Here is a 24,529-nt window from a genome sequence, read left to right as displayed (position 1 = left end):
CTAGAGGTTTCCACTACCTTGCAGGCACCTAGAAGGGTCCCTCACTGCCTCCACTGTCATTACCTCTTCCCTGACCCAATGCCTCTGCTGTTTCCGTGCACGATCCACTCTATATAAACAGGGGCAAGCAAGGCATCTTCATGTCCCAACCATACGGTAGGAACACAGACCTCATTCCATCTGCTGAATAAATCCATAATCCCTCACCATTACCCTACTCTTAATTTTACCTATCATTAGGCTTTCAGTAAGTAAATAAGCAAAACCAAAATAACTGCTTATATCCATAAGTAATCAAAATGTATTTAGTGCTTCAGCAAATAGTTTCTTTTTCTAATTTTCCTTTAATTAGCAGGGAAAGAATTAAAATCAATTTCTCATCCAGCAGATAAAAAATTAGACTCAGCTTCTGCCCTTACACAAATCCAAATTTTAATGTACACAAGAAACACAAATTCATAATTGTTCTTTAATATCGTATGTTTCCAATATTAAACACATTTCTATGACATTTATCTTATCTCCCTTATCACAGCTTAATAAAATTATAATTATGACCTTTCAAAGTATTATTGCCTGATCCACACTTAATCGGCGTTCTTAGCTTGAAACCTTGAGTCTTGCAAGGGGGCTGCCGCAATTTGTAGACTGATGGAGTCTAGACCCCATGCCCTTTGCAGGAGGGTGAGTCTGTTGCTCACCCTCACTCCCCGGGGCTCAAAGCAGGGGCTGGAGAAGCAGTGGTTGCTTGAGGAGTAAACACGAGGTGTTGGGCGGGCCTTACGTGTATTCACACTGGAGCACGTGGGAATGTGGCTACTTGAGGCCCAAAAGGAAGGGGGCAATTGTGGGAAGGATTGGGGACAGGGGTGGGGACAGGGCTGTATTAGGAATGAGCTAGGAATCAGCCCAGCTTGAGTTGGCAAACATCTGCTTTAATCAGAATTGTCCTGATCGGCTGAAGACACCCAGCTCTTCGGTGACTATGCACGTGCGGAGCCAAATCCTCCCTCTTAAAGATGTGACCCATGTCAGGCATTGGTTTCGTTAGGCCTTGGTACCTGTCCGTTCTTGGAGGAACAATCTGATTTCTCCCGTGGGATGATGTTGACACCTGCCCATCGTCTCCTGGGCCTGCGGTGGTGTTGGTAGGAGGAGGATGGCACCCACTGCTCGCCGCTGATGAGAGCCGTGGAAGCTTCGACCAAGATCACAAACAGCAGGAGATTATTTAAGACAGTTTCAACGTCGGGACACCTGGCTGGCTCAGCGGTTGAGCATCTGCCTTCCGCTCAGGGCGTGATCCCAGGGCCCTGGGATCGAGTCCCGCATCGGGCTCTCCATGGGGAGCCTGCTTCTCCCTCTGCCTGTGTCTCTGCCTCCCTCTGTGTGTCCCTCATTAATAAATAAATAAAATCTTTATTTAAAAAAAGACAGTTTTAATGTTTCTCCTGCAGGTGTAAGGAACAGCAAGCAGTGTGTTCTTGGGCAGGGACGGCCAGATGCTACTATGGTCGCTTATAATCCTGCGAACACCGACACGACCCTGGGTGACGATTGCACTTGTTCTGCTGGCAACTGGTGGTGGCCGCTACCAACGACGCGGCCAGACCAGCACCCTGGTGGAGCCGAAGTACTGACCTTCTGATGCGGGCTCCCATCTGGGCAGGGGGAGAGGAGGGAAAGATGGGGAGAAAATGTGATGTGTGCTCTCGTGCCTGTATTGCCCAGTTTGGAAACTTGCAGATCCTGTTTGATTTCGGTCGGGAGAGAGAATACAGCATTTGAAGTTATTTTGGTTATTCTGTGCAGAAATCACACGCTACACCTAACAAATTCAACAATTTCATAGAGCCGTAGTCAAGCGTGTGAGTTACAATTTTATTCATTCCATTTATTCAGTGAGTCAGGCTCTGACAGGGGGTTGATTTGTTGTTTAATATTTGGGGGGATTATTTTGGTATATTCGTAACGTGTTTACTTAAATACTGCGTGTTAAATGAGATGTTTTCACTTGTTTTGATAGGTACTTATAAAGGCAACGTACAGCATTTCACACTTCCACAGCGCTTTCTGAGTCCTCAACGCAGCACCAGGACTCCAGAGTGACTACCCTGCGTGTTCGGGAAGTGCCAGCCTCACTTCACGCAGAGCAAAGCAGGGCTTGAGCAGTGCTGCCGGGCCCCCAAACCCAGAGCCCAGCTGAAGGGGCTCTTTCCCAATCTCGGGCTCCCGCTATCACGTAGGACCAAAGATTGTGGGCAGCAGCAAAGAGCCCAGAGGAGGAAATTGATTCTTCTTGCTTGTTTTATGGTTCTTAGGGTGTTACCATAACAGCATGGATTCTTCCCTGAACTCAGCGGAACATATGGGAAACCTATACTTAGCTTGTCATTTCAAGCCCTTCCTCCCCCACACACAACTCTCCACCCCCCCCCCAGGAGTCCTCAATATGGTACCAATTCTGTAGGTTAAAAAAAAATGTTCAGTTGGGTGAAGTGTCTTTTCATCTTGACCCATGGGACAAAAGCGATGTGACCTGAACGTTGATTGGAGTTGCAGTTGACCATTAAGGTGCCAAGCCGACACAGTCCCTGGGATGGCTACCCTATCAGCTCCTATCAGGGCAGGAGCAGTACAGCCACCACATCTGAATCCAATGCACAGCCACCAGAGCGGAGATGGCTTTGGCCAAAGACAGCTACCAAATGTGCAAAACAAAGGGACGGCACAAGGCAATCTTTAAAAATAGTCATAAATGTCAAAACAGACCAAATGAGAATGTGCTCCTCTGCCTAAAAATAGGCCGTGTTTCAGAGTTGGCTTCATATAGGAAATCATCACTCTGCTCTTTTAACGCTCGTATTTAAGGGTCTTAGATCTGATTTTTATAAATGAGAAACCCAATAGTTACGCACATGCTTACAACATGCACAGGAGGTAACTGAAGCTCCCTGGTAAAGTTCTAGAAGGGATACGAGGCAGCATCTCTCCGAAAGAGTATTCCTAAGCCATCAGCTGTTCTTTTGGTGTCTAAGTCATTTCGAGGATGGCACAAGTCCAAGTCTCATTCATTAAAACAGAAGAAATCTATAAACACCTGCATGTAATTGATTAGTAAGTTGGGGTTTCTTTAACTGGATGTTTATTCCTCTGTTCAAAACAACACACTAAAACAAAGAATGAACAATGGCAAGTCATTGACATTGTGCCAAGTTATTAGAGACTTTTATTTTTGTAAAGTGGGTTATTGTATTTGGGGAGTCAACCTAAGTCCCTGAGGGCTCCCCTTCCATTCAAGGGCCATAGTTCTTTTGTTCTTGGTTCACTGGATTGAGAACAAATGGTGAGGTGTGAGGTCTTTGGACATTGGTGTTTACTTTTTATGTAGGAAACAATTAGAGAGAGAGGACTGGGTTTAAGGGCAAGCTATCTAATTTGTGTTTTTGTCCATGGTAAACATACCTCCCCACTCTTTAATCCCAAAGAGCAGAGGCTGATCGTCCCCCATCCCCTCATCCCTCCTTCACATAATTGCAGATTTAGTTCTGCATACCTTTTTGGTAATTTTGTGAATCTCATCCCTATTTTGAATTTGGGGTCACTCCTGTTGGAGATTGTTGGTGTTTGGGCAGAGATAGGTGAAGCGAGGCAGAGGTGAGGACAAGTGAGGGGTTGTGGGGGACGCTGGGAGAGGACAAGGAAATGGGAGGGAATATACCAGGGACACCCACATCCTTGTAAGTCAGGGAGTCAGAGACTGCTTTGCAAAGAGTCACATAACCCTGTGTGTGGGGGTGGAGACCTGAGGGTCATGCCCATGGCGATCCCCAAAAGATTTCCAAGCAGTTGAGTACTTTGAATGTCTTCTAGATGAGGCAGGGGAGACGAGAGAGGCCAGACTGGACACCAGAAGTAGCTCAGATGTCATCAAATCTGTTATAAGACATACTATTAAAACAAACCACAACCAAAACAAAGCACCTCTTCGAAACTTGGGACAGGAAGGAGCATTCACACAGCATCCCTCAAAAAGGAAAGATAAATAGAAATCTCCCCGAGGACTGATTTAATCTGTACAAATGTCACTGGATAGTCTTTCCATTTTAGTGTGTCACTTAAAAAAATTAATGTTAGTGCAAATAAAAACAATTTGTAAAGGCTGTGATAGGGATTGACATGACTCCATTGTCTCATTGCAACTTTTCTCCTAAGATCTGAGGTCCTCGGCAGCTAATTCTACCTGAGGTGGGGCTGAGGATGAACCCAGTCCCCCGAGATGGGAAGTAATGAGTCCAACCTCAAAACCGACACAGAAGGTTGGGAATATTTGGTTGGCCACACATTGTGTGCTCTTCAGAGTGAGAAATTGCTATTCACGTGACTGCCCAGATGTGAAATCTATTTTTTTTATCTATGTCATAGAATAAAAGCCTACATTTAAAGTTTTAAAAATTACTCCTCACAGGGCACCTGGGTGGCTCAGTCAGTTGGGCATCTGCCTTCAGCTCAGGTCATGATCTCAGGGTCCTGGGATTGAGCCTTGTGTGGGGCTCTCTGCACGAGGAGTCTGCTTCTTCCTCTCCCTCTGCTCTTCCTCCCCTGCTGTGCTCTCTTTCTCTCTCAAATAAAATCATTAAAAATAAAAAAATCATTAAAAATAAATACACACAAATAAAAATTATTCCTTGCAAATTACAGTCAACACGCACTGAGTCTCCCTTCTACATGTATCATCTTTGTGCACAAGACATACATGCCTTGAAATGTAAGTGAGAGCAGGGAAGCACAAGATAAGGAGGGACATGACTGGAAAGTGCAGAGACCTAATGTCTCAGGGTAGGAAGTAAATTTGAGGACATTCATGCCCTACCTTTAGTCCATATTTCCTGAAGTATGGAAGACACTTTTAAGTGGCTGAAAGATGCAGCATTAAATAATATTGGCTTACACATTAAGAAAGTTGTTTCTTTTTCCATTCTATTTTAATCCTTCTGTTTAGGATGAGGAGAAAGCCTTGGGTTTGGTGACATGTCTAATGGCTCTGAGGGCAGACCTCAGACACAAAGTCTTGATGAAGCAATGGTGTTCGGCTGGAATTTAATCACATAGGACTGGGGTTGGTTTTTTTTTTTCCCCCTCTAAAGTGATTACCTTTAGATTACTTTGTATTTATGACAAAGGATCTCAATTTTCTAAAAGATGGGAAACAAGATCAAAGTGTGCACATCAGGGCTGCAAATGTGGTAACCAGTCCAAGGAAACAGTGGGTTTGGAAAGAGGTGGGGACCCCTGGACGCTTGATGGGGTTCTTTATAGAGATTCTCTGCCCGAGTTGGTCGCATCATATTTTCTGTGCCAGGCAGTGAACTGGATCTGTGCCTGTGCCAAGGCAAGAGGATGGGGAGCAGTTACTTGGGCCAGAGATCAGGGCGGTGCCCCAGGAAGACACAATAGACAAACTGGGAAACCTCCTCCAGGAGCAGAGCTAGTGCCATATCCCGGGTGGTGCATCGGGCAGAGGACATACACACTCCTCACGGATAAACTAACAAGGATCCTCCCAACATGAACATAAAACCAAAAATCACCAAATGTTTGCACCATGCTAGAAAGGCAAACACATAGAGCAATGCCCAAGAAACAGAATGAACAGACAAAAATCACAAGATATTGGAGTAAGTAAAATTATTATTGGACAGAATTAAACATTCCATTCACAAATAAGGCCCGAATAGAGACTCTAAGAGTTAAAATGTTGCTAAATGACAGGAAAACCTCATTAGCTTGGCTAGATAACAGACTGGACCATTGAAAAGTCAACTAGCAAACTGGAAGGTGAGATGTAGGGATTCTCCCAGAAACTGGTACAAATAGACAAGCAGTCAGGAAATATAATACTTCAGAGTTGAGAAAAACAGGTCGAGATATTTCCATAACCATCTAAGAAGTATTTTAGAAGAAAAGGAGAAAATGGAGTAGAGAAAATAATCAAAGAAATAATTGAAGAAAATTTTATATCACTTTTTTAAAAAGTAAAGATAAAAAATAAAAAAACAAAGCTTCTAAAAGTTAAATAGCCCATCCATTTCTCAAGTGTACACATCGTGTAAAACCTAGACTTCCTTAGTCAGTTAACAAGCTAGATATAATCTATTTTGATTTTGTACCTAGCAAAAAAGGATACACACGTAGAAATACACACGCATACAAGCACATATGCAAGTACTTGTAAACCTGGTGAAATCCGCATAAAATCTCTGAATTGAAAAAAAAATCTATGAATTGTACTAATATCAGTTTCCTGCTTGTGCTATTTATGTGGGCAGAACTCCAGGATGACACCCCTGACCCTCACTCGTTTGTAACTCCCTGCCCTTCAGTGTGAGTAGAACCTGTGAACGTGATTCAATATCACTCCCATAATTGTGCTATATTATCTGGAAATAGGAACTTGTCCAGATGTAATTAAGGACTCAAATCAATTGACCCTAAGATATGGAGATTGTGGGGCATCTGGGTGGCTCAGTGGTTGAGCGTCTGCCTTTGGCTCAGGGTGTGACCCTCGGGTCCTGGGATCAAGTCATGCACCAGGCTCCCTACAGGGAGCCTGTTTCTCCCTCTGCCTGTGTCTCTGCCTCTCTCATGATGAAATAAATAAAATCTTTATAAAAATTTAAAAATGCATATTCTTTCCTGCTTTGTCAAAGGTTAACTGACCATATAGTTGTGGGTTCTCTGGGTTTTCGATTCTGTTCCAGTGATCTACGTGTCTGCAAGGCAAACCAAGAAACAGACTCTTAACAACTATAGAGAACATATTGATGGTTACCAGGGGGAGGCTGATGGGGTGGGGGGGGACAGGAGAAACAGGTGATGAGGATAAAGGAGGGCACTTGTGATGAACACTGGGTGTTGTTTGGAAGTGTTAAATAGCTATATTGTACACCTGAACTAATATTACACTACATGTGAACTAACTGGAATTTAAATAAAAACTTTAAGATAAGAAAAAAAAAAGGTAAAACAATAATAAAAATAAAATGAACACTATGTAGAGGAGCATGATGTATCTACAAAATGACATTTGAAAGAAACAGCCTTACCTACATTTACAAGAAAACAAGAAAGGCTGCAAATAATTGAGTTATGCTTTCACCTTGAGAAGCCATAAAGAAATAAATAAGCCCAAGAACAGAATACATAAACATGAAAGCCTAAATTAGTGAGATCAAAAGCAAACACCAGCAACAAAAATGTAGATTTGGTAAATAAAGCAAAGACATGTGAACAACATTTAACAAGTCAAAGGACAGGACATAATTTTGAAGCATTAAAGAGAATAGCTATATTAAATATCCCAAATTCAAAAACCCATATGAAACAGATGATTTCCTCTAAAAATAGTAGTGATCAAAGTTAGATGGGACACCTGGCTGGCTCAATCGGAGGAGTGTGCAACTCTTGATCTCGGGGTTGTGAGTTTGAGTCTCATGGTGGGTGTAGAGATTACTAAAAAGAAACAAGTAAATGAACCCCAAAAGAGTGACTCAAATTAGAGAAAAAGAAAAAAATAGAAGATACAGATGAATCTCTATAAAATACATTGAAAAGGTGTTCCAAGATCTGTACCTGAAAACTGCACCAGGTCCAAGAGATTTCATGGCAAATTCTATAGATATTTGTAATTTATACATGCAGTGTCAGGGCATAGTAAAAACATATTTTAGAGGAGGGCTTTAGAGGTGGCTCAGTGGATCAAGCATCAGACTCTTGGTTTGGTTCAGATCATGGTCCTCCCCTCCACCCGTTGTGAAAGTAGTGCCTCCCCTCCCCGCCCCTGCAGTTCTGGGGGTCTGCATTCAGTGCAAAGTCTGCTTGTCCCTCTCCCTCCCCTCTACCCCTTCCCCTGCTCCCTGCTCACTGTCTCTCTCAAATAAGTAAATGAATAAAATCTTTTAAAAACTAGATTTTGGGCAGCCCAGGTGGCTCAGCGGTTTAGTGCTGCCTTCAGCCCAGGGTGTGATCCTGGAGTCCCGGGATCGAGTCCCACATCGGGCTCCCTGCATGGAGTCTGCTTCTCCCTCTGCTTGTGTCTGTGCCTCTCTCTCTGTGTGTCTCTCCTGAGTAAATAAATAACATCTTTAAAAATAAAAAAATAAAAAATAAATAAATAAAAACTAGATTTTATGGTCTCCTGGGTGGTGCAATTGGTTAAGCGTCAGACTCTTGGTTTTGGCTCAGGTCATGAAATCAAGCTTCATGTCTGGCTCTATACTCAGTATGGAGTCTGCTTAAGACTCATTCTCTCTCTCTTTCCCTCTGCTCCTTCCCCTGTGCTCTCTCTCTCTCTCTAAAATAAATAAATGAATCTTTTTTAAAAAAAATAGACTTTAAAATACTTTAAAAATTTGTGTATCAAATGCTCAATTTATCAAAATAATAATATAGCTTATTATAAACAACTAAAGTTTGTCCCTAAAAATGCTAGGATGGTTCAACATTAGAAAATCTACTGATATACTTTACTATGTTTACAGATTAATATGGAAAATTTATATGATCATCTCAATAAGTGCCAAAACATCATGTGCTAAAATGTCACCCCATACACTACCAAGAACTACAACAAACTTAGAATTATTTCATAATCTCAAACAAAGGAGATCCTAAGCAAGGCATGAATTTCAGAAGCCATTAAACATGAGATTCATACATTTTACTACATGAAAATACATGCAGAACTAAAAACATGGCTTGTACCACACCTGTGCAAGATGTTAATAATAAGGGAAGTGGGTATATGGAAACTGGGTACTTCCCATTTGGTTTTCCTGTAAACCTAAAACTTCTCTAAGAAACAAGTTCTATTTGTTAAAAATACATATATGGTAACAAAAAGGGAATAACCAACATTTGATATAAAACCCTCAATATCTTAATATATCAAGAAATCATACAAATAATTGAAGAATAAGACAAAGAATAAGACAAATGGAAGAATTAGTGAAAGATACATACAGATAAACAGTTCACAGCAAAAAAAAAATGCAAATAGCTTTTCAATAGCAACACACACAATGAAAGACATTAAAATTGAAATATGATACCATTTTTTAGCTAACAAATTGGTAAATATCAAAAAGTTTGATAATGCACAAGTGAGAGGAAATAGAAGCACTCATATCTCACATCTTCTTGGTGAAGTTGTAAGCTGGAGCACAGCCTCTTTTAGAAAATTTGATCTTAAAATTTTAAGAATTTAATATAAACTAAAATTTAAAATCCACATACTCTTTGGTTGGACTAGTTTATTCTATAAGTTTTACCATACAGAAAAGTCCATAGATGGATACAAATATTTATCTATAAAGACATTTATAGGAGGAAAAGACAGAAACTTGCATAAATGGCCATCAGAAGATTCCAGGACCATGCTGCACCCATATAATGAAATACCAGGCAACTATGTTTTCAAAAAAAGTAGATTTATAAGTACTTGTAAGGAATGACTTCAAAACTTCAAAGATACATTCATAAGTGTAGTTGGTTGTGGAGCAGTAGAAAGCAATAGTGGAATGGCATCTACCATTGGTGTTTGTTAAAGATGTGTGTGTGTGCATGTATGTGTGTGTGTGCGTGTGTGTGTGTGTGTGTGTGAGAGAGAGAGAGAGAGAGAGAGAATAACTCTATACAGACTACCTGAAAAAAGATGCATGTAAAAAAACTGTCCATCAGTAGGGCTGGTACTGGGAGAAAAAAATGGGAACTGAAGTCAGGGATTCAGAGAAACTATTTTTCACTGTTTAATTTTATTTTCTTTTTCCCCATGTGCATATGTTACATGGACTTTACAAAATAGCTTAAGGAGGAGAAACAAAGAATAAGAGATTATCGTTAACCGGATAAAGATTACCTATCTAAAACCTAGAGCAATAGTCAGACTTCAGAGCAACAGAGTAGAAGCAGCTCCATAACATTCAGAAATAAAATAATATTCTATACTAATATTCAAATTGTACCTGATGCCATAAAATGAGGGTGATGTATAAATGTTAAAAATGATATAAATTATCATTTTCACAAGTGATATAATCGCCTGAATAGAAAATCCAAGAACATCAACTGAAAATTTATTAGAACTTTATTTTTTTGGAATATTTATTATTACAAGTTTAGATAGGTGTCAAATACTAGATTCACATAGAAAAACCAATAGGTTTTTTTTACACATCAGTCAAAATCAACCTAAAACTGTAACTTAAAAAAAATTCAAAATAGCCACAAAAGTTCAAAATATGCAGGAATATACATAGAAAATAAACACATCAGAACTATGTGAAGAAAACTATAAAACTTTACTGAAGAACCTAAGAGAAGATTTGGATAAATGGTGAAATTCAGGGTGGCTTAAGGATATCAATTCTCCTATAAATTATTTTCTAAATTTGGGGAAATTTGTATCAAATTACCAATGGATTTACTTGACAAGCTGATTCTAAAATTCATCTTTAGGAAAAGTATCCAAATATAAACAAGACAGTGTTAGCATTGAGAGCTGGTGACAGTGCTAAGTTTATAGGAGGGGAACACAAAGGACCATTTAGTGGGAAAAGATGCTCAACTTCGCCAATAATCAGAGAAATCAAAATAAGAAAAGTGACTTTTTTTCTTACACATCCTTAAATATCTAAAAGATAATTTGAGAGGCATCTGATTGGTTCAGTTGGTTAAGCATTTGACTCTTGATTTCTCTCAGGGTTGTGAGATCTAGCCCTGTGCCCTGCTCCACACTGGGCATGCTTGATTCTCTCTCTACTTCTCCCTCTGCCCCTCCCCACCCTCTCTCTCTCTCTCTCTCTCACTCTCTCTCCTTCCTTTCTAAAAATTAAAAAATGAAAATAAATTTAACAATAAAAGATCATTTGAGGGGGCAGAAACCTAAAAGCACAGCTATGGTTGGTAGGAGTTTAATGTGTCCAGTCTCTAAGGTAATTTGGGAGTATTTTTTAAAACCTCAATTGTGCATCCCATTCAGTCTAGCACTAACAGGGTCACTTATCAGATTTTACTCCAGAGGTGCATATAAACAAGCACCCAAAGAGGTTGACCAAAATGTTCATGTAGTACCAGGTCTGACAGCAAAAATGTAGAAGAAATTCAAATGCTCATTAATAACATAATTTTCAGGGGACATCTGGGTGGCTCAGTGGTTGAGCGTCTGCCTTTGACTCGGGGCGTGATTCCAGGGTCCTGGGATCAAGTCCCACATCGGGTGCCCTGAAGGAAAACTGCTTCCCCCTCTGCCTGTGTCTCTGCCTCTCTCTGTGTGTCTCTCATGAACAAATAAATAAAATCTTTTAAAAAATAATTTTCAAAAACATGGTGCATCCGTATTAAGGAATACAGTGCAGCAGTTTAAAAAGCCAACCAGTCTCTTCATACTGACATAGTAAGAACTCCCAAGATACATTGTTAGATACTTCAAAAGAAAGTTATAGAGTGTTATATGCTGTATAACAGTTTATGTTCAAAATTTATGAGTCCTACATATGTATATGATTATAAATGCACAGAATAAAAACAAATGGTTAATTACTTCTAGGAACAGGACAAGGATTGGAGATGTGATGAAATCGAGGGGAACTCCTGCTACCTCTGTACGGTTTGAACTTTCGAACTGAAAATGTAATTATATATTAATTACATAATTTTTAAAACTCCCCCCAAAGTGAATGTGGCAATTTTAAAGTTCATTTAAAAACCGTTTCGTTTAAAAAAAAAAAAAAAGTTTCGTTTAAAAGACTTTCATTTAAAAATGTGTATATCTTCACATATCTTTATTTTAGAAGGACTTGAATATTTTTCAACCTTATTTAAAAACAAAAATATTTTAAAGGCAGGGAGTGGTAACATAATCTGTAGCTTTTCTAGTTTTTCAATATAAGGACTTGAATCTTTGTGTTATCACTGCAAGAATACTTCACCACAGCATTAAGGCATGTACAATCTCTAATCTCTAATTTAAACAAATCCTATGTCAACTAGGAGAACACTGACCATTTTGAATGTTCAGGGCAGTACCAATATTACAAGACTCATCAATAACCTTCTGGAAGGACTAAGGCTCCAGTGAAGAACCAACTTTTTTGTCAATAGCAAACCTTACTTTTGGTTTCTTTTTCAAAAATTCTGTGTAGCTTCTCTGAGGAATAAATTTAAAAGAGTTCCATTTCTCATTATAACGTCTTGGGAAGCGTCTAAAAATTGGGACCACCACAACTTCTTGATAGACATATGATATTTGGTTATTTGAAAAACCATCAAGACAAGATGGAACATAGTCACCTGCCCAGAGATTGAAATTTCTTGAAACATGTTGCCTTTTCTCTGGGGAGATCTTCCTACGTCCCAGGCCCTGGGGAAGAATTATAAGAAGTTTAGGAGAAAAATATTCATGGTCACAGAGTTCTGAAGTCTTTAGTAAAACCAGCTACATAGCATCCTATGTCTTAATGCACAATATGGCAACCACTACAAGAGGTATCCTCTACCGACCTGCTAAAGGTTATACATCAACACTCAAAGCATGCAGGTGGTTTTTTGTTATTATTCTTGCAGTCTTCCAATTCCACCAAGGGAATTGGTCTTTTAGAGACACAGAGGTCAGAACCAGAGAGACAGCTGGAAACAGCCTACTAGCCAGCCTGGACTCCCAGGCACCCTGGACAGGATCTGTGCACCCAGGTGGCTCCTCAGTGAATCCACCCCTGGCTGCATTCCAGCATTCAATGGAATAAACGGTTCTCCCTCCAAGAAGTCCACAGAGGCTGGAATCTTTCCTGTGAAAGAAGCAACACCTTTGGGACTCTGCCCACAGGCTTCCTCATTAACTCTCAAGACCTCATACACGAAGCCCAGAACTACTATGAATTCAGAATTGTACTTTCAATCTGATCATAATTAAGAGAAAACACTATGCTTAGACAAAAGAGAGGAAAGAGACATTTGATTACACAGACTTTACATTAGAGATCATCCTGGACTCACCATGGAGCAACATATGATAAACCCATGGTAAGCTGGAAAAAATCGCAAATCAAGGACTGTCCGTAGCAAAATGAGTTTGCCTTTTCATAAGAACCAATATCATTCACAATAGCAGCAGGTGGCACATTCAAATTAGAGTAATTTGAAGAGAGTTTAGTGAACAGACTATTCATGGGGAAACCCATGGGAACAGTGCAAGGGCTCCAGATCCAAGGGGAGGAATGTAGTCCCCACAGATTGGCCCCTGGGCAGAGAGAAAGGAGATGACTGGCTCTAGAGGCACAAAGGGAAAAGTAACCAATGTTGTTAGCAAAAAGAAAGTAATAGTGGCAAAGCTAATATTGCAATCTAGAATGCATGGCTAAAAACACTAAGGTATGTAAAGAGAGATACTTCATTTTGATAAATAATCAAACCCACAAAGAAAATAAAATACTTGTGAATTTTTATGCAGAAAGATATGACATTACACTATATTAGACAAAAAGAATTTAGAAACTCAAGAATAATCTTACAAGGAAAAATTGACAGTCAAGACAAAAATTAAGAAAAGGATATGAAGAATCTGAGTAACATCATTAATAGTCTTTAATTAATAAAATAAAGAATTTTGTAATCAACAGATGGGGGATATATATTCTTTTTAAACACTCATGAAGCACTTGTTAAAATTAATCATGTATAAGATAATGAAGGAAATCTTTATAATTCAAAATCCATATTCTATAAAACATATAATCCATAGAACTAGACATCAGCAGTGAAAGATGATCTCAAAAAATTCTAACCATGTAGAAAATTCAAAACATTCCTCTAAATTACTTTTAGAATTAAAAATTAAATCATAGACTATTCAAAAGCAATAACAATGAAACTTTAGTTAGAAAAACTGTTGGAGGGGATCCCTGGGTGGCACAGCGGTTTGGCGCCTGCCTTTGGCCCAGGGCGCGATCCTGGAGACCCGGGATCGAATCCCACGTCGGGCTCCCGGTGCATGGAGCCTGCTTCTCCCTCTGCCTGTGTCTCTGCCTCTGCCTCTGCCTCTCTCTCTCTCTCTCTCTCTGTGACTATCATAAATAAATAAAAATTTAAAAAAAAATTAAAAAAAAAGAAAAACTGTTGGAATATAGCCAAAGCAATAATGTGAGGAATATTCATAGTTTTAATAAGTGTATTAACAAAAACAGCTACAAGTATATGAATGAAATATGCAACCAAAAAACATTTAAAAAAAAACAGCAAAATAAGAGTATTTCAGGAGTTGTTAAACCAATAAATGTTTAAAGAAATAGATAAATTTTAGGTAAACACGTATCAGCAAATCAGCAATAAGTACACAAGAAGTCAATTGAATAGATTAGTAACCAATGAAGACATTGAAAGGGCAAACGGTAAAAACAAAAACAAAAAACAAAACTTACTCTAAAAAATGTTATCAAATCTAAATAATTCTTTGGGCAAATTCTATGTAAACGTCATTAAACTGAAAGTCCACACCTTATGGAAACTATTCCCAAAGGTAGAGAAAGTTGGAAAGCTTCCAGTATTTTCTATGAGACTAACATAGCTCTGAAAAATACATGTGGTACAACCCTCTTTATTATATCAAGATACACACTTATATGTGCACGTTTGCATGTAAATTGCAAAAAATTCTCCAATTTTACCCACCAAAAAACCAATACCAAACCAAAAACCCACCTTGTGAGCCATCAAGGTGACCTTGTCAGGAGGGAAAGAAAGAGTGCAAATTTTTTTTAACTTTTATTTAATTCTGTATAATTTGAAAGCTGTGAAGCATATATGCTACTTTGATAATTTAGAAAACCATTTTAAGCATTCCATTTAGAGAGGCAGGCAGAGTGAATATTCTGGATCTGTATTCAACACTCAGCCAGGGGCAAACCAGAACTTCAAAGTTAAACCACTTCCATTTAGCTTAGATATGGTAGCCTAAAGGAAAGAATAACTTTGGGCAAGTTGTTTAGCTTCCCTGTTATTAGGTTCCCCATCCTTAAATTAGAGATAATAAGAGTATTAGCCAGAAGTGTTGGCATGAGAATTAAATGAGATAGTATGAGATGCTAGCATATGGCAAATGCTTAATAAATGATGGGAATTATGTACATCATCATCACCACCACCATTGGCATTCACATTTGGTAAGGATTCCCAGAGATCACCTGATCCAACCCTCCATCTGAGATAATATTAACCCTGCCCTGTCCCGTTTGATAACACCTGGCTACCTGCGCACTTCAAATGTGGGTCTTCCAAATGGAGAGGTGCCAATCTGGATTTTAAAGGCTCAGTTTAGGGAATGTAAAATCTCTCATGAAAAAAAATGTTTATATTGGGATCCCTGGGTTTGATGCCTGCCTTTGGCCTGGGGCGTGATCCTAGAGTCCCGGGATCGAGTCCCACATCCGGCTCCCTGCATGGAGCCTGCTTCTCCCTCTGCCTATACCTCTGCTTCTCTCTCTCTCTGTCTTTCATGGATAAATAAATAAAATCTTTTAAAAATGTTTATATTGATTACATGTCAATTTGATAATTTGGGGAGCTATCACTTTACGTAAAATATACTATTAAAATTAATTTTACCCCTTGTTACGTCATGTGGCTACTAGAAAATTTGAAATTATACAGTTCACTATGTTTTCATGTCAGAATGCTGTGATAACCACCACTAACAAGTGCTATCAGACTTTATTTTCTCCACTAAGGACAACTCACCACCTCTAGGGAAAGACAACTCTATAGTCATTGAGAAGTCCTCTGTATTATGTAAGTTCTCCTCCCTCTGACCTCTCCTTATGGGGCTGCATTCTGTCCACCAGAGACATACAGGCAACCCCTCCTTCCCATTATAGATCTTCACAAGAAAGCTCATGAATGAGACAGTTTACCAGAAGACACTTTGAGAAGCATGAAGTGCACACAAACGTAGGCAGAAGGCCGGTGTAGAAAGTTGCATGGAACTTTGAGAGCTTCATGCATTTTTTTAAAAACTGCTACGAGGCATGAGTTCTGATCTTGTTCCAATTTTGAGGAAAGTCCTCTATCTTCAGGTGCCTCCCAGTGGCGCTCCCAGTCTTACTAGGAATTTGGAGAGGAATACTCACAGAGTCAAGGTAGCATCCAGAACTCTGAAAGCTGTGCCGATTGTCGTGTACAGAGAAGGGGAAGTTGTTATTGACCGCTTGCTGGAAAAGAGTGAAGGAAGAGATTAAAAGACACACATCAGAACCCCAACGTGCTTTCAGAACCGACATACAGTAGCATGAAAGGAAGACGGAGGAAGCAGAGTGACCCCTGAGTAAGAATTAAGGCCATCACCGGAGAGGAGCAACCGGCACCGGGCAGCGAGGTCATTGGTGTGCACATCAACTTAAGGTTTTTTTAAAACTCAGCCTTACTGGTAACCTTGCAGAAAATCATAAAAATTCTCTTTCAAAACACCTTCTTTGAAGACGAGGAAGGAAAAGTATATAGGATCATGGAATTGAAAGCTGGTAAGGACTTTTGAGGCCATCAAGACCAGACTTCTTCATCTGACCAACAAGGATCCTGGCAGCCCAGAGCCCGAGGCCTCAACAGGCAGCAAGAGTTAGCTAAGGGTGACGGCCATGCCTGCTGCTCCTTCTGGCCACGTCATGCCCTTGAAGTTGTTCATGAAGTGGCCAGGGAGGCAGAATGTGCATGCTAATGATCTGCGAGCTGTAACCAAAGGCGGTGTGTCTTGTCCACAGAGGAGCCTAATTTGATTGTCTGCACCAGGAGATAGTTCCTTCTAGAGAGTATTTGGGGTGTCACAGTGACCAGGTTATGAGGTGAGATGCTACCAGCATTTAGGGAGCAGGGGATGACAAAAGAGCAGGTCCTTCCAAAGAAGAACTGACTGCCTGGAGATGCCAGGGGGACTGCCCCCTTGGAGAGCCACAGGGACGTGCGGCCCTGGCCAGCACCCTGGACTCACCTTCTCCCGAACTTTGTAGATGGGTGGCAGCCTCTCCTCTACTTGCCGAGACAAATGCGGACGGTGGGGTTCTTTTAACACTGCACTTGTGCTGGATTCTGGTGTCTTTTGTGTTAGTCCGATCTGAGGGAACTGGAAAACCAGCACACGCTGTGATTAAAACCAGACACATCTGTGTCTCAAAGCCAAGTATCGGGGCTTCCTCCGTAACGTGATTAAAATGCCATTTGGGTGCTTCTGGTGTGTGATGGAAATGGCATAATTTTTGTAATTTTCAAGTATTCTTTCCAAGACAAAAAAAAAAAAATATTGTAATGGCCCCAGGCCATCACGCCAGCTGTTTCAAGTTACCAGGGCCACCCCTGCTGCACTGGAGCCTGGAAACGCTTCCGCTGCCTGGTGAGGGGGTGTGACCCAGGGGGCAGGAGCCATGTGCTCAGAGAAGATAGAACTGGGCTGAAACTCCCCTCCTGTCAGGGCGCTCGCCATACGGGGATCCAGCCTATGTTCACAGGGGTGAACCAACCTCCCGCAGGTTGGAGCTGGATTCTAAAACACAGTTGAGTCTCTGCTGGGAGAGGGTGGGAAGAGTCCACAAGGATAAAAATAGGACATAGGATACAAAGCATAATAATAAAGACTATTTGGGGAGACTGCCCATATCTCCCCGTGAATGGCAGGAGTTGGGGGTTAGGAAGCAGGACTGAGCAGAGGGAGGAGGTCCCAAGAAAGCCTTGGGTCTCTCTTTCTCTCTCTCTCTCTCTCTATCTCTCTCTCTCTCTCTCTCTCTGCATGGGATGGTCTCTCAGAACTGTCCTGAGCCAGGACAAGGGGACTGGGCCCTTGTGCTCCCTCATCAATCAGTCGTCAGGTGTGAGTTGTTCTAGGAAGAGGGGGTGACCTCAAGGAGGCAGCGGCCTCCAGCCGAGGCATCCCCAGGGTCAGAGCACTGAGGGCTTCCAACAAGGGAGGAACCGTAATTTGGTGGTCAGGTCACAGGCTGTAGACTCAAAGGTCCTGAGTCCAATCCCAGCTCTCTCTCCTATGAGGTGAGCCTGATGCAAGAGATTGAAATTTCCAAATCCCAGTCTCTTTATTTGTGAAATGGGAATCATAAGACTTATTTGACTGGGTAGATGTGATTAAAAGGGAAAATACCTGCACCACAGAGTGCCCAGTACCTGCTAGCAGGTTCTAGTTGTGCTCATAGCTGTCACCTCCCCGATCCCCAAACCACTGCCACACCTCAGGCCCCTGCTGCTTCCTTTCTGCTGGATTATAAGGAATTTGGCCAATGCTGCTAGTCTCCCTCATTCCTTCTCGCGTCACAGCGTAACTGTATGTTCAGGTGGCTTCTGTTCGTGGCCTGCACAGTGGGTTCAGCATGTTACCGTTTATGTAAAAAGGAGGGGAGGTCATATTGTACACGTTGTACACTTGGTTGGGTGTTCTCGGCAGCAATGAGAAGCAATGGGCAAGGTGACACACAGCCACTGAGCCATCTTTTAAACACATGCTGAGTGGAAAAAGGAAAACCAGAATGGGATCTATAACCCAGCCTCACTCACGTAAATAAAGAATCCGTGCACACAAAATGACAATACCTAATTTACAGAACACATCCGAATGAAAGAACTTTCAGTAAACACTCCTGAATAGTCATTCAGGGTGCACACAGGGTGAGGAGAGCAGGAATAGGGGTCTGGGCAGTGAAACAACCACACACCAGCGCCCCAACCAGCGCCCAGCCAGCCAAGAGCCAGCGCCCCAGCCAGAACCTCAACCAGTACCCCAACCAGAGCCCCAGCCAGCCAGGAGCCAGTGCCCCAGCCAGAACCTCAACCAGTACCCCAATCAGCGGCCCAGCCAGCACCCCAGCCAGCACCCCAACCAGCACTCCAACCAGTACCCAGCCAGCGCCCAGCCAGCCAGGAGCCAGCACCCCAACCAGCACCCAACCAGTGCCCCAGCCGGCACCCCAACCAGCACCCCAACCAGTACCCAGCCAGAGCCCAGATAGCCAGGAGCCAGTGCCCCAGCCAGAACCCCAACCAGCAAACCAACCAGCACCCCAACCAGCGCCCCAACCAGCACCTAGCTAGCACCCAGCCAGCCAGGACCCAGTGCCCCAACCAGAGCCCCAACCAGCGTCCCAGCCAATACCCCAACCAGTACCCAGCCAGCACCCCAATCAGCACCCAGCCAGTGCCCAGATAGCCAGGAGCCAGTGTCCCAGCCAGAACCCAACCAGCACCCCAGCCAGCACCCTAGCCAGTGCCCCAAACAGCACCCAGCCAGCACCCCAACCAGCACCTAGCCAGCACCCAGCCAGCCAGGACCCAGTGCCCCAACCAGAGCCCCAACCAGCGTCCCAGCCAACACCCCAACTAGTACCCAGCCAGCATCCCAACCAGCACCTAGCCAGCACCCAGCCAGCGCCCCAGCCAGAACCCCAACCAGCACCCCAACCAGCACCCAGCCAGCACCCCAACCAGCACCCAGCCGGCACCCCAACCAGCACCCAGCCAGCCTGGAGCCAGCGCTCCAGCCAGCGGCCCAACCAGCACCAGCCAGTGCCCCAACCAGTGCCCAACCAGCCAGGAGTCAGTGCCCAGGCTCTCTGAGGGACCTGAAGGAGGAGGGAGGGAGCAGGGAACCAGGAAGGAGGAAGACTTTCTTTTTACCATCATGTTCCACTGTACAGATGTTTCTTAACTAAGTGCATCCATTGCATTCTCTTTTTTTTTCCACAACAAAAATATTTGTTTCTTTTTAAAAACCTTTTTTTAAAAGATTTTATTTATTCATGAGACACACACACAGAGAGAGAGAGAGAGAGAGAGAGAGAGGCAGAGACATGGGCAGAAGCAGGCTCCATGCAGGAGCCCGACATGGGACTCCATCCCCGGGCCGCAAGATCACGACCTGAGCTGAAGGCAGACGCTCAACCGCTGAGCCCCCCAGGCGTCCCTAATATTTGTTTCTGCTTGCAGTTGTAATACATACTCATGGTTTAAAAAAATTCAAACATGAAAATATAGGGCAGTCAAATTCCCATGAACTCATTGGTGACCATCTTCTCCATACATCCGTGTGTGTGTGTATAAGTAATACCTAGGATCATATCATCCATGTGGTTTCTAAAAGTCATGCACGCCTATTTATTTAAGAATAACTTTGACTACTTTCCCCTTCCCCTTTTTGTCACCCCAGAAGACGGTATTTGTGGCTGAGTGCTCACGTACACCGACATCTAACCTGCGGAGGGGGCTTCTCTTGCTTTACAAAAATTGGACCCTAGGATGCACATTCCTCTGCTCTTTGCTTCCCCACTTAACAGGGCACCCTAGAAATTTCCCCAAGTCAACCTATATATTCCTAATTCATTCTGTTCTATTTTTTCAGTGTTCTAAAACAATTCTTCTTCCAAAGTAAATATAAATAATAACAAAGGGCCTCCAGACCCAGAACCTTTCCTCGCTCCCTCCCTCCAGTCTGGCTGTGTCAACACTCCTGTCTGGGCAGCTACGGAAAATCGGGGCGGGGGTGGGAGCTTCAGGAATGATCCCTCTTGCCCGTTAAATGACAACTGACTTGAGTTCATTTGTATGCTGGGAGTCTATGGACTAAATCACTGGGAGAAAAAAAAAAAACAGCTCTAGCATTTTAATTTCATTCTTTTAAAATATATATTTAATGGTGATAACATGATAGCTGTGAAATAAACCCTTCTGTTGGATATTGTAACCATGAAATATAGCTTTTTAACTAGTTGGCGGTGAAATTTTTGCTGCATTCAATCACACAATGACTGCAATATTAAAGAGGAAGGTGAAAGTGTATGGAAAAAGCCTTTCCTCCCTGGCAACAGCCAGATTACAACCAGCAAGGTCAACTGCAAAATGACTGTCACCTCTAATGTGGCAATTACCGTCCTCCCCAATGGGCTGCTGCTGACTCAAAGCCAACGGTTTCTTTAATTTTCCCAACTTGTCTGCAAGTTACTTTGGGAAACTTCATGATCAGCACTATTCTTTTAATGCTCTGAGGTGCTGGCAGCAGAAGGAACCCACACCAAACGTTCGAGTCGGACTTTGGGAGGTAATGTCTTTCCACCTGAGACCGGGCTCTGGGCACAGTCCTGGGGTCATAGTAGGAGATGAAATGTTCTTTCCTGCTTTCTCCCATGAAACAGAACCCTGACTTGGTTTGAGGCGGCAATGTGGCTGCTTGAAAAAAAAAAAAAAAAAAAAAGCCTCCCCAAACTCCCTTGTGGCCAAATTAGCCAAGGGACCCAATGAGAGAAAAGTAGAAGTCTGCAGGGCGAGGGTCCTGGGATAGCTCTGAGAAAAGGGACAGACTTAGCCAACAGGTGCCTTCAGTCTCGTCCTTTGACAGAGGACATTCCCAGGCTCCACACCAAGATGACACAACAGAGAACTGAAAAGAACCTGATGACCCCTCAGAGCATCTGTTCCCACCTCCTTGTGGATTTATTGTTACTTGAGAAATACAAACCCTTGTTTGGTTAAGAGGCTGCAGTCAGCTTTTTATGATAATCCGGTCAAACCCGATCGTCGCTGATATCATAGGTGATAGGAAGAGGGGAAGCTACTTACTCTGAGAAACTTGCGTGTTTCTCTTCAAGACTGATTAGTGTTATGTAGTTCATCCTATTTGCCATTTTCCTGTGGCTGCCAGGAATCTCAGAGTCAAATCTGATGATACTATATAAATAGCTGTCATGTAGGTCACATGGCCGGTATATGTTAACATACCTTCCTAGTCTCAGCCTTTTATTCTAAAATATACCAAAACGATTCTGAATTCTTAGTGTTTTTATGCTTTCCTACTTTATTGTGACTATTTTCCATACATTACTGTGAATCTTTGAGGAATGAAGCAGGATATATAGGGAAGAACAAAATGTAGATTATATATATATCATTAATATACATATTTAACACGTATTGAGTGGTTATTCTGTTTGCACGCCTCATACTAAGCACTTGTGAATGGTCTCATTGATCTGTGCAATAGCCCTATAACCTTGGTACACTATGATCCCATTTAACAGACAAAGAGACTGTGATTTAGGACTAAAGCTGCTTAGCCAAGCTCACATCCCGGTGGGTAAAGTTAGGGTTTTTTTAAAAAAGAGTTTATTTATTTATTTATTTTGAGAGAGAGAGAGAGCCCGCAAGCAAAGGGAGGGGCAGAGAGGAGAGAGGGAATCCCAAGCAGACTCTGTGCTGAGCTTGGAGCCTGACGCGGGGCTTAACCTCACCACCCTGAGATCAGGACCTGAGCCAAAATAGTCAGACGCTTAACTGATGGAACCATCCAGGCACCCCATAAAGTTAGTTTTTTAGAGTCTTCAGACTGAAATGTTCCAAGACGTTTTCCATTTTTCTTTTTCTTTGTAAACAAGCAAAAAGTGTTAACTTTTCCATGTATTACTGTTCTGATACAGTAGGTAAATAAGAAGACAATGATTCCAGCCCTCGAGGAGCTCCTATTCGAGGAAGGGAGAGGACAGCACACATGATACCGTAGGTCACTCAGTATGGGCAAGACAGAGGTCATGAAAAGAAAGCACACAGCCACGCCTGCCTCGTGGACACTCACAGGTGTGCTGAGTGCTTTACACACAAGATTTATTTCATTTAATTCTCCAAGGACACTATGAGGGCCCCATTTCACAGGAGAAGGAACTGAGGCTAGGGAAGTGATTCCTCAGAGCAGATGCCACGTGAAGTAGCAGCAGCGGGATCTAGACTCACTTCTTTGACCTTGACCACCCCACGTGGTGAGAAAGGCGAGGGGAGCCGCGATCATTCTTACCCATCTTCCGTCCTTGTCTAAAGCTGGGTTGAAGCGTCTTCCTTTGGCCATTTTCAGCAGGAAGCTGGAAGTGGCTGAGGTTGGCTCCTTTGCTTTCCCACTGCTTCGTAAACTCTGCACATCTGGAAAACACTCCTCCTCCTTCTTCCTGGCCTTCAGCCTCTACCGGGGCGGGTTGGGGGAGATCCAGGGGTGTCCACTGTTGCCATAGAATCAGAGCCCCCATCACAATGGGAGAGGACTGCGGGTCTTCTAAGCCTTCTGAGGGTTCCTGCGCTGGGGTCCTTGCAGCTGCTCTTCCTCAAGGTGTGAGGCAGAGAGCCACCGGGTCCCAGCTGAGGGAGCCCCATTAACGGGTCCAACGAGTGGGGATAAGATGGCCTGGAGATGATGGCAAACTTTTGTACCTCTCAGTCCTCGAACTGGTGACATTGGGGTTGATTGTCCCCATGGTAACCATCTGTCCCAATTTCTTAGTTTTCGGAGAAGTGAACTGAATCCAGGCCGGAGATGACCATCTCCTCCTCGGTGGGATTGCTACACCCAGGCCCCAGGCCTCCCTCTGTGTCCCAGCTCAGAGTCTCTGTCCTGAGGGCACCCACTGCTTGCTCACCTTACTGCCCAGCACTGAGGCCACAAGGAAGCAACCACTGTGAGTGATCATGAAATGCCAGGTGCTGTGCTGAGCTGAATACTTTCATGTCTTAATATCTTCCTTATGCTCCATGACAGCCTTTGACATTTACATCACTCAGCCAGCGGAGCCATCGCTGGGTCATGGGATGGCCACAGAGCTCATGAGCCTTCCCGGGGACCAGCGGGCCTCCCTGGGGTGCACCGGCTACTCCTGTTCCCAGCCCAGACACCCAAGTCTGCCTCTCTTCTACTCAGCAATGTGATTTCTGCTTGCTTTCTCCTATTTTAAATGCTCTATCTTAACAGTTCTCTTAGCTATTCCATGAAATAATAAAAGCAAACACCTATAGGAGAACCTGTCCAGCACCATCTCACTCCCTCATCACCAAGCTGGGCATTCGCACAAGACTTTCCGTGTCAGTGACATGAGACCTCTTCCTCGGCCAGCACTGGTGGCCCAGAGAGGTGGGCTCCTGGATGTGATGCCTGGGGTGGCACAGCTCTCTCACAGTCAGGGAGCCAACGTCGTGCAGTAAGGGTAGAGGAGGAAAAGACAGGATAGTGTCCTCCTCTGCTTGGGGAGCTGCTGGGCCAGCTCCAGACAGGCAGAGCTGCTGTGTGGGGAAACGCAGGCTGCCTGGGTTTCTCCGACCAGCTGACCATCCCTGACCCTGAGGTGAGGCTCCCTCCTCTTCTCACCACTGCCAGCTGTCCTCCTTGTGGCCCAGAGGTGGCATCTGTCCTCCAGGCAGCAGGGTGGAGAAAGGGCAGGTCCCAGAGTGTGGGACTGGCCTGATCCTGGCCCCTGGGCTCATGGCCCGCTCTCACTGCTGGCTCAGCTGCTTTTTCTCAGGGCGGTTTCCACCTGCCCCTGTGCCGCACATCGTCTTGTGAGCCACAACTGGGTCACGTGGTCACACCTCAATTTAAGAGAGGCTACACAATGGGCTTTGTCCTGGTGGGGTCTTCGTCCAGCCGAACTTCTATTACCATGAAAGAGACAGAACAGGCATCAAGGAC

At 43.2% G+C, this 24,529-nt stretch overlaps 1 protein-coding gene across 4 annotated transcripts; it reads right to left on the bottom strand.

The window, feature by feature from the left end:
- Positions 1-1,399: 1,399 nt before the first annotated feature.
- On the bottom strand, positions 1,400-23,086 carry TEX36 (testis expressed 36). Of its 4 annotated transcripts, none has more exons than XM_072804937.1 (5): positions 22,874-23,086; positions 17,030-17,179; positions 16,176-16,256; positions 12,349-12,418; positions 1,400-1,661 (listed from the first exon to the last, which is right to left on the bottom strand). In XM_072804937.1, exons 1-5 carry the CDS (start codon positions 22,922-22,924, stop codon positions 1,519-1,521), a joined length of 495 nt encoding a protein of 164 aa, XP_072661038.1. In that variant the 5' UTR covers positions 22,925-23,086; the 3' UTR covers positions 1,400-1,518. The 4 variants fall into 4 exon arrangements, with proteins under 4 accessions (XP_072661038.1, XP_072661039.1, XP_072661040.1 ...); XM_072804939.1 differs by lacking the exon at positions 1,400-1,661 and adding an exon at positions 5,084-6,773; XM_072804938.1 differs by lacking the exon at positions 12,349-12,418.
- Between the last annotated feature and the right edge of the window lie 1,443 nt (positions 23,087-24,529).

Source organism: Canis lupus, chromosome 29 (assembly GCF_048164855.1).
Source record: "Canis lupus baileyi chromosome 29, mCanLup2.hap1, whole genome shotgun sequence".
Taxonomy (NCBI): Eukaryota; Metazoa; Chordata; class Mammalia; order Carnivora; family Canidae; genus Canis; species Canis lupus.
Note: the sequence above shows the minus strand (reverse complement) of the source record. Positions and strands in the feature narration are given on the sequence as shown.

What these genes read in the sequence shown, in the direction of transcription:
- TEX36 (XM_072804935.1), bottom strand. Translation starts at nt 22,924, where the DNA reads ATGGCCAAAGGAAGACGCTTCAACCCAGCTTTAGACAAGGACGGAAGA. An exon ending in TAGACAAGGACGGAAGATGG is followed by an intron (nt 17,162 to 22,873) that starts GTAAGAATGATC and finishes CTGGTTTTCCAG; the next exon opens with TTCCCTCAGATCGGACTAAC. An exon ending in CTGGATGCTACCTTGACTCT is followed by an intron (nt 12,419 to 16,175) that starts GTGAGTATTCCT and finishes ATTCTTCCCCAG; the next exon opens with GGCCTGGGACGTAGGAAGAT.